Source organism: Pteropus vampyrus, unplaced genomic scaffold (genome assembly GCF_000151845.1).
Source record: "Pteropus vampyrus isolate Shadow unplaced genomic scaffold, Pvam_2.0 Scaffold348, whole genome shotgun sequence".
Classification (NCBI taxonomy): Eukaryota; Metazoa; Chordata; class Mammalia; order Chiroptera; family Pteropodidae; genus Pteropus; species Pteropus vampyrus.
Window position 1 is genome coordinate 782,401 of NW_011889129.1, and position 11,489 is coordinate 793,889.

Consider the following 11,489-nt stretch of genomic DNA (forward strand, 5'->3'; position numbering starts at 1 on the left):
ATTTGCCTTCCAGGTGTTACCCAGATGTCACTTCCTCCAAAAGCCTATCCCCAGTCACCCAAGGCCAGGCTGATAATCCTACATCCTCCAAACCAGTATTCTAGGTTTACCCTATCTTATTTCTTGTCATTTTATCTTGTAATTGCCTGTTTACCTCTATCTTCTTCTCCAGACAATAAGCTCCTTGAGGGATCGGATGGTTTTATCATGTATCCCCAACACCAGTGCCTGACAGACACTCAGTAGTTACTGAATGAATGAATGACAGATGACATAAGAAGGATGACAGATCAAAGCTTCATGGGTTTAGCTTTCTCTTTGTACTGAAGTTGTTAATAACTAGAGATAACCAAACAAGAGAACAGACTAACTCAAAAGCACAGTGAAAGCCCCATTCCTGAAAGTTTCTCAGCAGAGCTGAGTGGTTGTCAGGTAGGAAGCTTCTCAGGTGGCAGGTTGGAGTGCAAACCCTCCACTCATTTCCCATCTGTAAGAAGGCACAGTTAGCTTCATTTCTGGGGACAAAATTTCTGGGTTAGGGTCCCAGTTATGCACTTCCTGTGAGACCTTGAACAAGCCACAGCCTCTATGAGCTTTCCTTATCTGCAAAACAGAGATACCTGCACTGCCTACTTTACAGCTTTTGTGAGAACAGGTGAGATCACATATGCTAAAGTACTTGCAAAAGTCTTAAAACCAAATGAAAGGTGTTCTTATGTACCACATAATCTTCAGGACTTGCAGCACTAAATAATTTGTTTTGTAAGTACATTACAAAATGAAGTGCCACTTGGAACTCTGTAGGCAGAGCTGAGAATTAGAACACAGAGATCCTCTACTTCTTCTGTGCCACACCACTGCCCTAGGGAAAAGGCAATAGTGGGATCAAGATCACCTGTTTAGGGAGGATCTGTCAAAGGCCTATTGTTCCTGCCATCAGGGTGATTCCTTGTAGCCTATTAATAAAACAAGGGGAGTAAGGCCCCAGGGTCTTAAATCACCATGATAATCAGCAGAAACAAAAACTATGGATCACAATAGACCTTCCCTAGGGCCCCTCCGCTTATGCTTAAAGTCAAGAATAGTTGACAGCATTTCACTTCCCCTTTGGCAAGACAAACCCAATGAAACGATTTAATTTAAAGGCTTTTTATTAGGAACCAGGGGAAGGAGCTGCTTATCCCTCTATAACAGTCTAGAGCAGGTCATCAGGCCCAGGAGGGAGAGAGGTTGTCAAAGGTGCTATGGTGTGCTTTGCTGCACCTATTTAGGGCCTGGAAGGAAAGGTGGTGGCAACGGAAGTTGGCAGGAACTGGTGTTAGCCAGAACACCAATAGCCTGGGGAGAGCCCCCGACCTTCCTTCCAACTCCACTCGAGGCTGGAGCATGCCAGGAGACAGAGAATGTGGCTGGAGTCGGCGGGGCGCAGCAGTGTTGTCTCAACCCCTGGCTCCACTCAGTGCTGCTTCACTTGCCTGCCCTCCACTCTTCTTGCCGTTTAGTAATTAGGTATTTGAAGAACTCATACACAGACCATGCGATGGCTGTGGAGGGGATCTGGTAAATGACTCTCGCCTGCACCCCTCGGAAGTAGGCGGTCACTCCACCTACTTGATATACCGTCCTGAAGGCACTAGCCATGCCTGTAATATGTCCTGTGAAGTTTGAGTTCAAAGCCAGGGACTCCTGGGTGTTGAGCAGTGTTTTGCAAACGTCCAGTGGGGTTGTGGCAGCGGCAGCTACAGCTCCTGCACAGGCTCCGGAGAGGACGTGGGAGCTGGGGTTGTACCGTCTCTGGGGGTTAAAGTGCTCCTGCAGGAATTCGTAGGTCATGAAGTGAATGGCTTGGAAAGGAACGTTCATGGCTAACTGGGTGGTGTAGCTGCGGTAAAAGGCCCCGGCCCCTTCATTTTGCCACACTGCCCGTACACAGTCTGTCACCCGGTGGTATGGTGAGTTGTACATCTGCATCCTCTGCTTGACCACTGGTGGTGTCATCAACGAGAAGGAAGAAATGGCGAAGGTAACCAACAGTTGAGCAAGTGCCAGATTCAGTTCCAAGTCAGCGGATCAGCCAATATGATGGAGAGAAAAAAAAATGAGCAAGCAGTCAGTTGGCCTGAAAAGTTAAGGTTTCCCTTTTTTGAGAGGAGGGGATCAGAGAGGGTTGGTAAGAGACAAAAAAATAACAGACCCACTTCTGGCAGGATTTCTTTAAAACCAGTCAAATAACATGTAAGATCTATCTATGGTTCAGAGACTCCAGAGGCTTCCTTGAAATAAGCACCTAGCTACAATTACAATTCATAAAACAAGAAGTGACTCAGTGGCAGTGAAGATGATAATAAACATATAGCCCTAATGATCCTAATCCCCAGGTACTACGAACACCTAACTCTTAGGACATGAGGACGTTCACTCCCTCCCACAGGAGAGGAAGAAGTACCACCAAAAACAAAATTCTTAGCAAAGAAGAGTGGTTTTAGTTTCCAAATATCTCCTAATCCCTCGAGAAGCAGATAACATGTTGTGAGCTCTGTGGATCTCATCCTTAGCTTTAGCCCTTTCCAAACCATGGCCTTGCCCAGACAGGCAAAAAAAATGGAACTTAAGGAACATGCAACTATGCTACCCCTTCATATTTGCATGGGTACCTCGTTCTCCAACCAAAATGCAAAGATCCAAGCCATAGTGCAGAGAATGAACTCTCCAATTTACTCTTTCATTCCTCTCAACTATCTTCATTCCTACATGGCAGTATTTTCAACTGTCAAAATCCATTTCCACCTCTTCGAAGTGAAATAATCTGCTAATATTTCAGATAAGATCAAATCCACTACAAAGGGGACTTCTAAGAAGGCCGAGAAACAGGCCAAGTAGAGCCTTATCTTTTTCTAGGGAAGCCCCAAAGATTACTTAAATCTCAATGAATATGCTTCCTGTCCAAGGGACTCCTGCTAAGTACTAACAACATGGGAGGAGCGCCCCCCTGGTGGCAAGACAAGGTAACATGGCAGGATTTCCTACCAAAACTGATGGGGTGCTCCTCAGCTTTCTTCTGCAAACCAGAAATAAAGGAAAAGCCCAGAGACGCAGATGCAGCTGCCCACTGAGAGAGAGGGTGAGGAATCGTTACCTTCAGCTGGATTCATGGCTGCATCATGAAGTAATGTCGCCACACACCCGGCCGCACCTGCAAAGGAGAAAACAACTGCCACATGTAAGGCCTGGAGAGGACGACTGATTCACTGAGGCCCCAGAATGAAGGGGAGTGGCTGTGCTAAACCTCAGCGCCGAGAGGGAACGATGTTAAGAGCCAGTTCAAAAAATGGGCACCCACTGTTCCTACGCTCCTGTCCCCAGAAATGAAGATATTTGTTCCTACCAACTTCGTAAGGTCACCAATGTACATTCCACATCTAGGATATTAAGGTTGGGAAGTCAAAAAAAAAAAAAAAAAAAGCCCAGATTTTACCAATAAAGGTGGTTCTGAGAACAAATGCAGATCATGCCCCAAACAGGAAGCAGAAACACTGCTGCCAAGAGATGTCAGCATATCAACTGACTCCAATGGAGGGAGAACATGAAGGACGGGTCGGATCTTCACTACAGAATATCACCTTCTATCCTGCTGCCCTATGCTGCCCAACCCATCTCTAAACCCGAACTTCTGTCTATGTAGACCTTTCCTCACCTTCTCCTCTCCACACTCAATTTGGTTTTCAGACAATCCTCAATCTTCAGATTGCTATCCCTTCCCTTACTTCCACACAACTTCCAACACTGTGGTTTCTCCATACATAAGTCCCTTGGTCCTGCTCCCATTCACTTGAGATCTTATCATGTTCTCAATGACCCAAACTGCCTCTGGTCAGTTAGGATCCTGAAAAGGTGAGATGAAGAGCTGGGGCTCCATTAGTGTCTTCCTTGGGCACCTGGGGGTGATCCTGCCCTGAGGGACAGGACATCACCCGACTATCAATAAATATACAATGGGGGTAGTTCAGTGTGTGTCTCAACATTACCAAGGCATTAGAAGTTGATGCCAGGGAGAAGATGAGAGAGTCAAGCTGGTAGGTAAGGGAGGATACTGTAACCCTTTGTTGAGGTGCCTCAAAGGAGGGGTGGGGTTGAAGCGGCCAGTTGTCTGAGAACATCAGGTTTGGAAGTCCCTCCCCTATAATCTGGCCTACCCCAGCCCAAAGCTTCAGCTCCAAACCACGCTGAGACTGGAAAGCATTGACAGCAGCAAAGCCCAAAGAGATGGGTTAGGTGGGGGAACCAGCACAGGAAGGCTCAATACCATTGGCAATATGGCTATTGCCCCCAGGGTGGATTATATCACTCAATGTCTTTTTTAACTTTTCGTAGCAGGCAAAATAGAGGGCGTGGGCAGGCCCCGCGCCTGTTGCTGTGACGTTCAGCCCCCGCATGGGCCTCCACAGGCCCTCCGTTCTCATAATCCTCCAGAGGGCCTCCAACACATTGCGATAGCGGGCCGCTGGGTCAGGTTGTAGGCTCTGCATCCGGGTCTGAAATTATAGAACGAAGAGTAATGTCAGTGATGCCGAAGTGTTGTTCAACCTCAACACTCAGGCCTTGGGCACTGAGCAGACTTTCTCTGTGGAATCATGCCAGCATGCAGGAGGGATACCTGGCATCCAGTTTTATTTCCTTCCAAATCTATATCCAATCTTTCCAAGCCTTGGACTTTTTTTCCCCCTAGTCATTTTATGACTCTAAAAATGGAATACCTTTTTTTTCCCAAGAATATCGTCCCCTGGTGTCTCTGAACTCCAAAATGATCCATAGCTCCAGCAACAAATATCAAGTCCCCATTTCAGAAGTTGCTTTTGTGCCTTTAATAACTCAGGCTAAGATTCTTTACAAAGAGATTCTAAAGTCAAGTGTTTACTATCTACGACATACTTTATGCGTTTCTGAAGACTGATCCTGGGCCTGCTTCCTGACCAAACACTACATTGACTAATGAGATGATGGCTCATCCTTTGATATAACTTTGATGATAATCTGACTTTTTCAGACTCTTTGGCACTGGCAGCTGGGTCTGTAAGATAAAATCTTGGCAGACATAGCATTCCTAATAGATGCTGCTCTAATTTTCCAGGAAAAGAAAGTTTACTTTCTTTCTATGAAGGTAAAAACCAACCCAGTCTCTAAAACTAAAGGGGCTTCCAGATTGCTAATCTAAATAGACTGAATCCCTAAATTGGCATTGGTTAATAAAATCAGTCTCCATGAACTATAATCCTTGGAATCTCTAGAGGATTCAATGAATGGAATGAAAGTTTATGGTATACACTTTTTCTTTTTACTTCTGTTACACATATTATCACAGATGAATCTCACAGGCACAATGTTAAATGAAATAAGTCAGAAGACATAAGAGTATATACTGTATGATTCCATTTATATGAGTCTGTCAACATGAGAAATGTCCAAACCTGTAGAGAATCTTTATAACAATTTGTTTGAGCCAAACTGACAAATATGCCAGAGAGCAAGATTGCAAATGCTCCTGGTAGACACTTTGTATGATATTACTAGACAAAGTTTTATTGAAATTTGGGAAATTAATCTTATTTGAAACACTTCTCCAAATCATAGACCTTCTCTGAATGGTGTGTCTCCCAATGAAGATCTGTCTGTTGCTCTGTTTCAAGGTTAAGGTAGCACAGGGACTAACGGTTAATAATAAAATCAATATCCAGTGCCTGGAACACAGTAAGCACTCAAGATGTGTTTGCCGAATGAATAAATGAAAAAATGAATGAATCTTAGCTGTGCCTGCACCAATTCAGAGAATCAGCCATTAGTGAGCCAACAGAGGTAACTGATGCCCAAGTACAATTTAAATTCTTACTTCATTGCTGATTCAATCTGTATTTAAAAGCTTGAACTTTTCTGTTGGCCATTTGGAACCCAAGAGTAATGCCTTTTCTCAAGAGCATGGGAGAAAAAAATAACTAACCGGATTACCAGAAACTAACCAGATTGACAGGTCCTAATTAGCCACAAGCAATCAACATTCCTCTATACTATTTTCTCCTGCCTGCTACCAAGAAAGAACTAGGAGCTTAAAAGATTAATTACTGGAAGTTCGATTAGAAATACACAGTATCACTTATCACAATTTGACACACTCTTCCACTTCTCAAAACACAAATTCATAAATGTCCAGTCGAGGGTGTACTTACTAATCTTTCACATCATGCAAGGGGTATAAAATTCATCAGATGAATTATTCAGAAAGGCTACAGGTCTTTGCAGGCTATGGCTACTAACAGATAAACTGGGCCTGGTAGCTTAACAATTATGTTTCTATAGGTTTGTTTGGAACTGATCTTGTATAAGGAGAATACTCAGAAATTGCACTGCTTTGCTGGAGTCAAGGGCATGGTTAGGCAACCAGTCTTGAAAGATCTGGCCTCAGAGGCTTGGAACCCTTCACCTCCAAGAGAAACCTAGACTGTGGGTAAGTTACTCTGAACATTTTACACACATCTAAATGTGACTCACAATTTTAACTCAATGAAAATTTCCTTTATGGTAAGGACCCAGGCATAAGCAATGCCAAATATACAAATGTGGCTCCCCTAATTTGTGGACCAATAAATCTATCTTTTGGAGAAAGACAAAATCTCTAAGTAAGAATATATTAATAGCCTTTAATATAACAAAAACCACTGCCTGACTTTGAAGAAAAGCTACTAGTAGGGAGATAAGTGGTTTGGTAAAAGACAAGCTACATTTGAGTTAGAAAGCCTGAGTTTAAGCCCCCGCTTTGCTAAATGTGTGGTCTTGGGTATGTCACTTAACCTCTCTGAGTTTCAATATTATCGTCTATAGAATAAGACTAAGAATGGCTGGCACATAGGTCCGTTGTGTGGATTCAAAGAGTTGAGGCATGTAAAAACCATTGGTAATTTATGAGATGCTAGAAATATAAAGCTATGATTGTATTTAAATATGATTCTCAAAAGTATTAGTTCATCTTACAGATCATGGCATTGTTGTCTCTGGATAAGTCATTTCACAAATGTGCATGGGCAACTAACTGCTCCTTAATAAATCAGATTTAATTTGTATTGTTTTCATTTTAAAGTTTCTCTGTGATTATGATTTACATGTCCAGCTATTAATCTGAAGGTCATGTTTAGGAACAAACACTATTTTCAAATTCTGTGCCTTGCTTAGTTCTGGAAATCTGATTTTGAAAAGCTGTACGGAAGGCTTGGGAGTCAGACTGGGTTCAAATCATGACTCTACCACTTAAACTATATGACCTAGGACAAGTTATTTAACTTGCCTCCTTTTTTTCATCTGCAAAATAATGAAAATGGTGTCTACTTCATGAAGTGGTCTCAAGGACTAAATGAAAATAAGGCATGTCAGATACTGTCATTTATTGAATATTTATTATTATTATTATTAGACACAAGAAAATCAAATAAGCCAATGCTGCCAGTCCCTAACCGTTCATCAGTGAATGTGTATAGATATCCATTTACATCTGGAATTTGGAAAAGAGAATTTCTCTTTGCTCTTTCCCCCTATTATGAGAGTAGACTATTTGCTTTACCACTACAGAGCTAAAAAAAAGCAGCACCTTGCTGACAGGTGGGTACTCTGCCAGATGACTTTGAGAAGAGTCCCGACTGCGCCAAGTTGCAGAGCCTATCCCTATAGATAAAGCCTGGTGCTTTACCCCTTTATAGATAAAAAGTATTAGAGCCTATACCTTTATAGATAAAGGCCTAGAAAAAGAAAACTGACATTTATTTGGGTTCCTAAACCTCCCTATATGATCATGGAAATAGTTGGCTGAATAACTATAGCCTAGCAAGGCTATGCTGACTTCTCATGGTCCCTCCCAAGGGCATTTTAAGTCACCTTGACTCTGATAAGTGGCTGGGGGGACACAGGTTTACATGCCAAGAGGCAATGTCAGCTTTCATTTGCAAACACTGTGGCTGCTCTTGAGGCTCCAACATGGGTACCTGCCTCTAATCTTAGGGTACAGTTGGGCTGCTCTTCCTCTCTACCACTCATTTATGGTAAAGAGGAAGAAGAGCTGCCCCAGCACAAGTGAACTGGGAAGCCTTTTCTGAAGATATATGAATTTTACTTTCATGTCTGCATAAGTGTTTAACATACCTACTGACACTAAATCCTACAGGTCTCACCTAGTGTTTCCCTCTAGTGATTTACATCCCAGCATTAATGGCAAATGATTCTTCTAAAATAAGCTTTTGTTTTTGAAGACTCCTGAACATTTTTTCCTCCAGATCAAAAAATTATTTCTTTAATGTAGGGCGTTGAGGCATGACTAAAATGTTGTATGACTCATTTTTAAGAAAAAAATCCAAAGCTTATGTAAATGAGTAAGAACCGTTCTTTAAAATACTGTAGTTACCCTGGAAGGCTAGAAGTGACTTCCAGCAATGCTGTGATTATGCAAAACATTTTTGGAACTCTTCTTCAGAAATGTTCCCTCAGTGAGTTTATCAGCCTCAGGAGTCAATCAGTCTCCTTGCTTTCTGGTCTCACCTTATCTTTGACTCTAACCAGTACTACCCATTTTGATCTGCCATTTTATCCACCATATTTGATCCTGAATGGTTTCAGTTACTAAAAAGTCAATTCCATCTTGTCATAGGACAAAGATTTGCTCCCATTAAGTATATGCACCCAAATATTCTAGAGGCATTTCTAACAGAAAAGAATCTGTAAAATGTTAACAGCAACAGTAGCATTATATAAATACATGGGGTAAGGAGGTAGCTTCCCACGGTATTGGAACAACACTTAAATTGGTAAGTTATAGTAATTTCTAAGTCGGTCAACATTACATTGTATTTTTCAAGTCATTAAATAATATTCACTGTGCTCTTTGATCTAGTTTTCATTTGATACCTTTCCTGAAACAGAGTACTCTAGACCCTGCTCTTTACTCACAGTCTAAGTATAGTGATGTTATTTTGCAGTTAGATCATATTAACTTTTGGATATATAACATTAACAATTCAGTCATTCAACCTAGACTCCATTACATAAATGTCTGAATCTTTTTCATTTGTAGTTATCCATTTTACATTTCAATATTGTTAGAGCACTAACCATTTTCTTCTCTGATGGATTTTACTGTTTATTTCTATTCCTCCCCATTGACAAGAGCTTTTAAAATTCTAATGTTCACTTTAGCTAAGTACATTTACCACTCTTTCAGTGGGTATAGTTCTTGTTAGGAGTTATCTTGCAATGTGCCAGAATACTCCTACCAACTCAATGTCATTCACAAAGCTTAACGAGCACTTTCTCCATTTCCTCATCCACATTACAAATGAAATATGAAACGGTACTGGAACCAGGAAGAAACAGAAGAGACAGTCTGCATTTCCTAAGTTGATACTCTCTTCTTTCTGAATATATAACATTTTTCCTAATTTGCAGACAAAACATACATCAATGAACTGACAGGATGTTGTCTGATTATACCCTTAAACATGTAAAGGAGGCACCAGTCTGTTATTACATTTATTTCAACAAAACCTCTCGAGATAACTTCTCAATTTAGTCCTCATTTTTAGTGGTTGGTACCTTAGCTCATGCACAAGAAAAAGAACTGTAAGAATAATCGGTTCCCCTCTTCACTCAGCTTTCTTAAGAAGCACCTGAGTTGTACACCTTCTAATCAATAATCAACCTCCTTGGCTGGGATGCAATAACTAGATTTACTTTCATCAAATCACACCCTCCTTTTGAGCTCATTTCGTTTTCTTCACACTTACATCCACTTTCCTATGTCGTAATGCTTCCCTTCTAGTCAAGTTTTCCCTTTTTGTCAACTTCAGATGGCTAAAGAAATAACACTATCAGTTCCATTTCTCCGTTAGGAGCTGATGTTCTCTCTGCACATGCACAATCCTAATCCCAGCTCAATTTTCATGTTCAGGAAATAGGTGGGGTGTCATATGTTTGCTGCACAGAGAAACCGAAACCTTTTCCTGAACACGGTCTTTCTCACATTATTTCCAGTCTGGTACTCTGAATTCTGACTGCACAATGATTTCCAATCAGTCATGGGTTAGATTAAGTAAATTTTTTTTATCTAGTTGAGAGATTCCAGATTCTGGTTCCTGCCGCGACACTTTTTAGGGGAGACACAGCAAGGAGCTTGTAAAAGCACTCGCCTAGAGAACATCTCAAGGCATTAGGATCTGATTCAAGGCAGTTGGCTTCACCTTAATCAAGTTAGTAACACTTACCCGTTCTCATCCCATCCCACCCTATTCCTGTTTAGTCCCAGCTGAGATCCAGGGCTTGGGCTGACAGATTTTCGTTCCAGAGTCCTGATTCAGATCTCACTGACGGTTAGAAACGGGTCCTGGTTCCTGACTGGGATCAACTCCCAGCCCGGACCTTGCTTGCATGGAGTATCAGTCGAATTGTGTGGTGATGGCAGGAGCCAAGAAGCAACTCATGTCGGCTCCGGCTCTCGGCCGGGATCCTGGCTCCGGACAGGACCCAGGGGTCGGGCCAGCCCCAGGTCGGGTTCGGAGCCGGTCCAAGTCTCACCTTGACGCAGTCGATGGGGTACATCACGCAGTGCTCCAGAATCCCTGCCACGGCGCCCGCCACCATGTGCGTGGTGACAGTGGCTCCGGCCGGTAGCGCCTCATAGTCCGGTCCGGAGTCCGGATCCTGCCGTACCGGGGGCCTGCAGGCCCCGGCCTCCCCGCCGCCGGCCCCCCGGCCCACGCCCCGCTGCAGCCACCCGTCCAGCAGCGCCGACTCCCCGGGGCTCCGCCCCGGCCCAGATGCCGGCCCCCCCGCCACACCGCCAGCACCCCTCCCCTCTAGCTCCATCCACCCGGGCCAGCTGCGGCGCCCACCCTCGCCGCCGCCGCCGCCGCCGCCCCCCGGCCCCGTTGCGTCTGCCTCAGGCGCGGCCCAGAGAGCCCCGGGCCTCCGGCTCCCGCTTGGCCCCGGGGACACGCCCCCCAACCAGCCATTGGTGCCGCCACCAAATTAGCCCCGCCCCCTTATATACGTAGAAAAAAATATGTCTGCGGTATTAGTGAAGTTGCCTGTCATTCCTCCGTCCCGCGGCATTGCTGCCGCTGAGAACCCACCCCTTCCCCTTTGATCTTGGAAGCTTCTTGTTTATTGGCCACTGATTGGCCGACATGTAAAAGTTAAGGCTGAACTTTGATAGGCTCAACCACCCTTGATACTTTGACCGCGGCCATTGGCCCGCACCACATCGGGATCCGATTGGCTACAGGAAGAGAGCGAAGCGCCAGAGGGGATAGAGGCCGTATTTGGGCCGCAGACTGGCGCCTGTGGAGCTACGGGCGCTGCGGGTCGGGTCGCCCGGAGGGGTCAGTGCCAGGCCTCAAGGTCAAACCGCTGAAGGCTGCCGTTAGAGCCCGTGCTCAAACGCCCGCCCCAGATCCCGAGACACC

General features: G+C 44.1%; 1 protein-coding gene across 2 annotated transcripts in view; it reads right to left on the reverse strand.

The window, feature by feature from the left end:
* Nucleotides 1-1,133: 1,133 nt before the first annotated feature.
* SLC25A28 (solute carrier family 25 member 28) overlaps nucleotides 1,134-11,489 on the reverse strand; it is an 11,532-nt gene continuing 1,176 nt past the window's right edge. The window contains exons 1-4 of one of the 2 annotated variants that reach the window (XM_011378821.2): nucleotides 10,600-11,005; nucleotides 4,304-4,532; nucleotides 3,137-3,193; nucleotides 1,134-1,985 (exon numbers count right to left, since the gene is read on the reverse strand). In XM_011378821.2, the coding sequence (XP_011377123.1) occupies nucleotides 1,468-1,985; nucleotides 3,137-3,193; nucleotides 4,304-4,532; nucleotides 10,600-10,890 (1,095 nt within the window). In that variant the 5' untranslated portion in view covers nucleotides 10,891-11,005 and the 3' untranslated portion in view covers nucleotides 1,134-1,467. Of the gene's footprint in view, nucleotides 1,986-3,136; nucleotides 3,194-4,303; nucleotides 4,533-10,599; nucleotides 11,006-11,489 lie in introns of those variants that run through there. The other variant, XM_011378822.2, reaches the window with a different exon arrangement.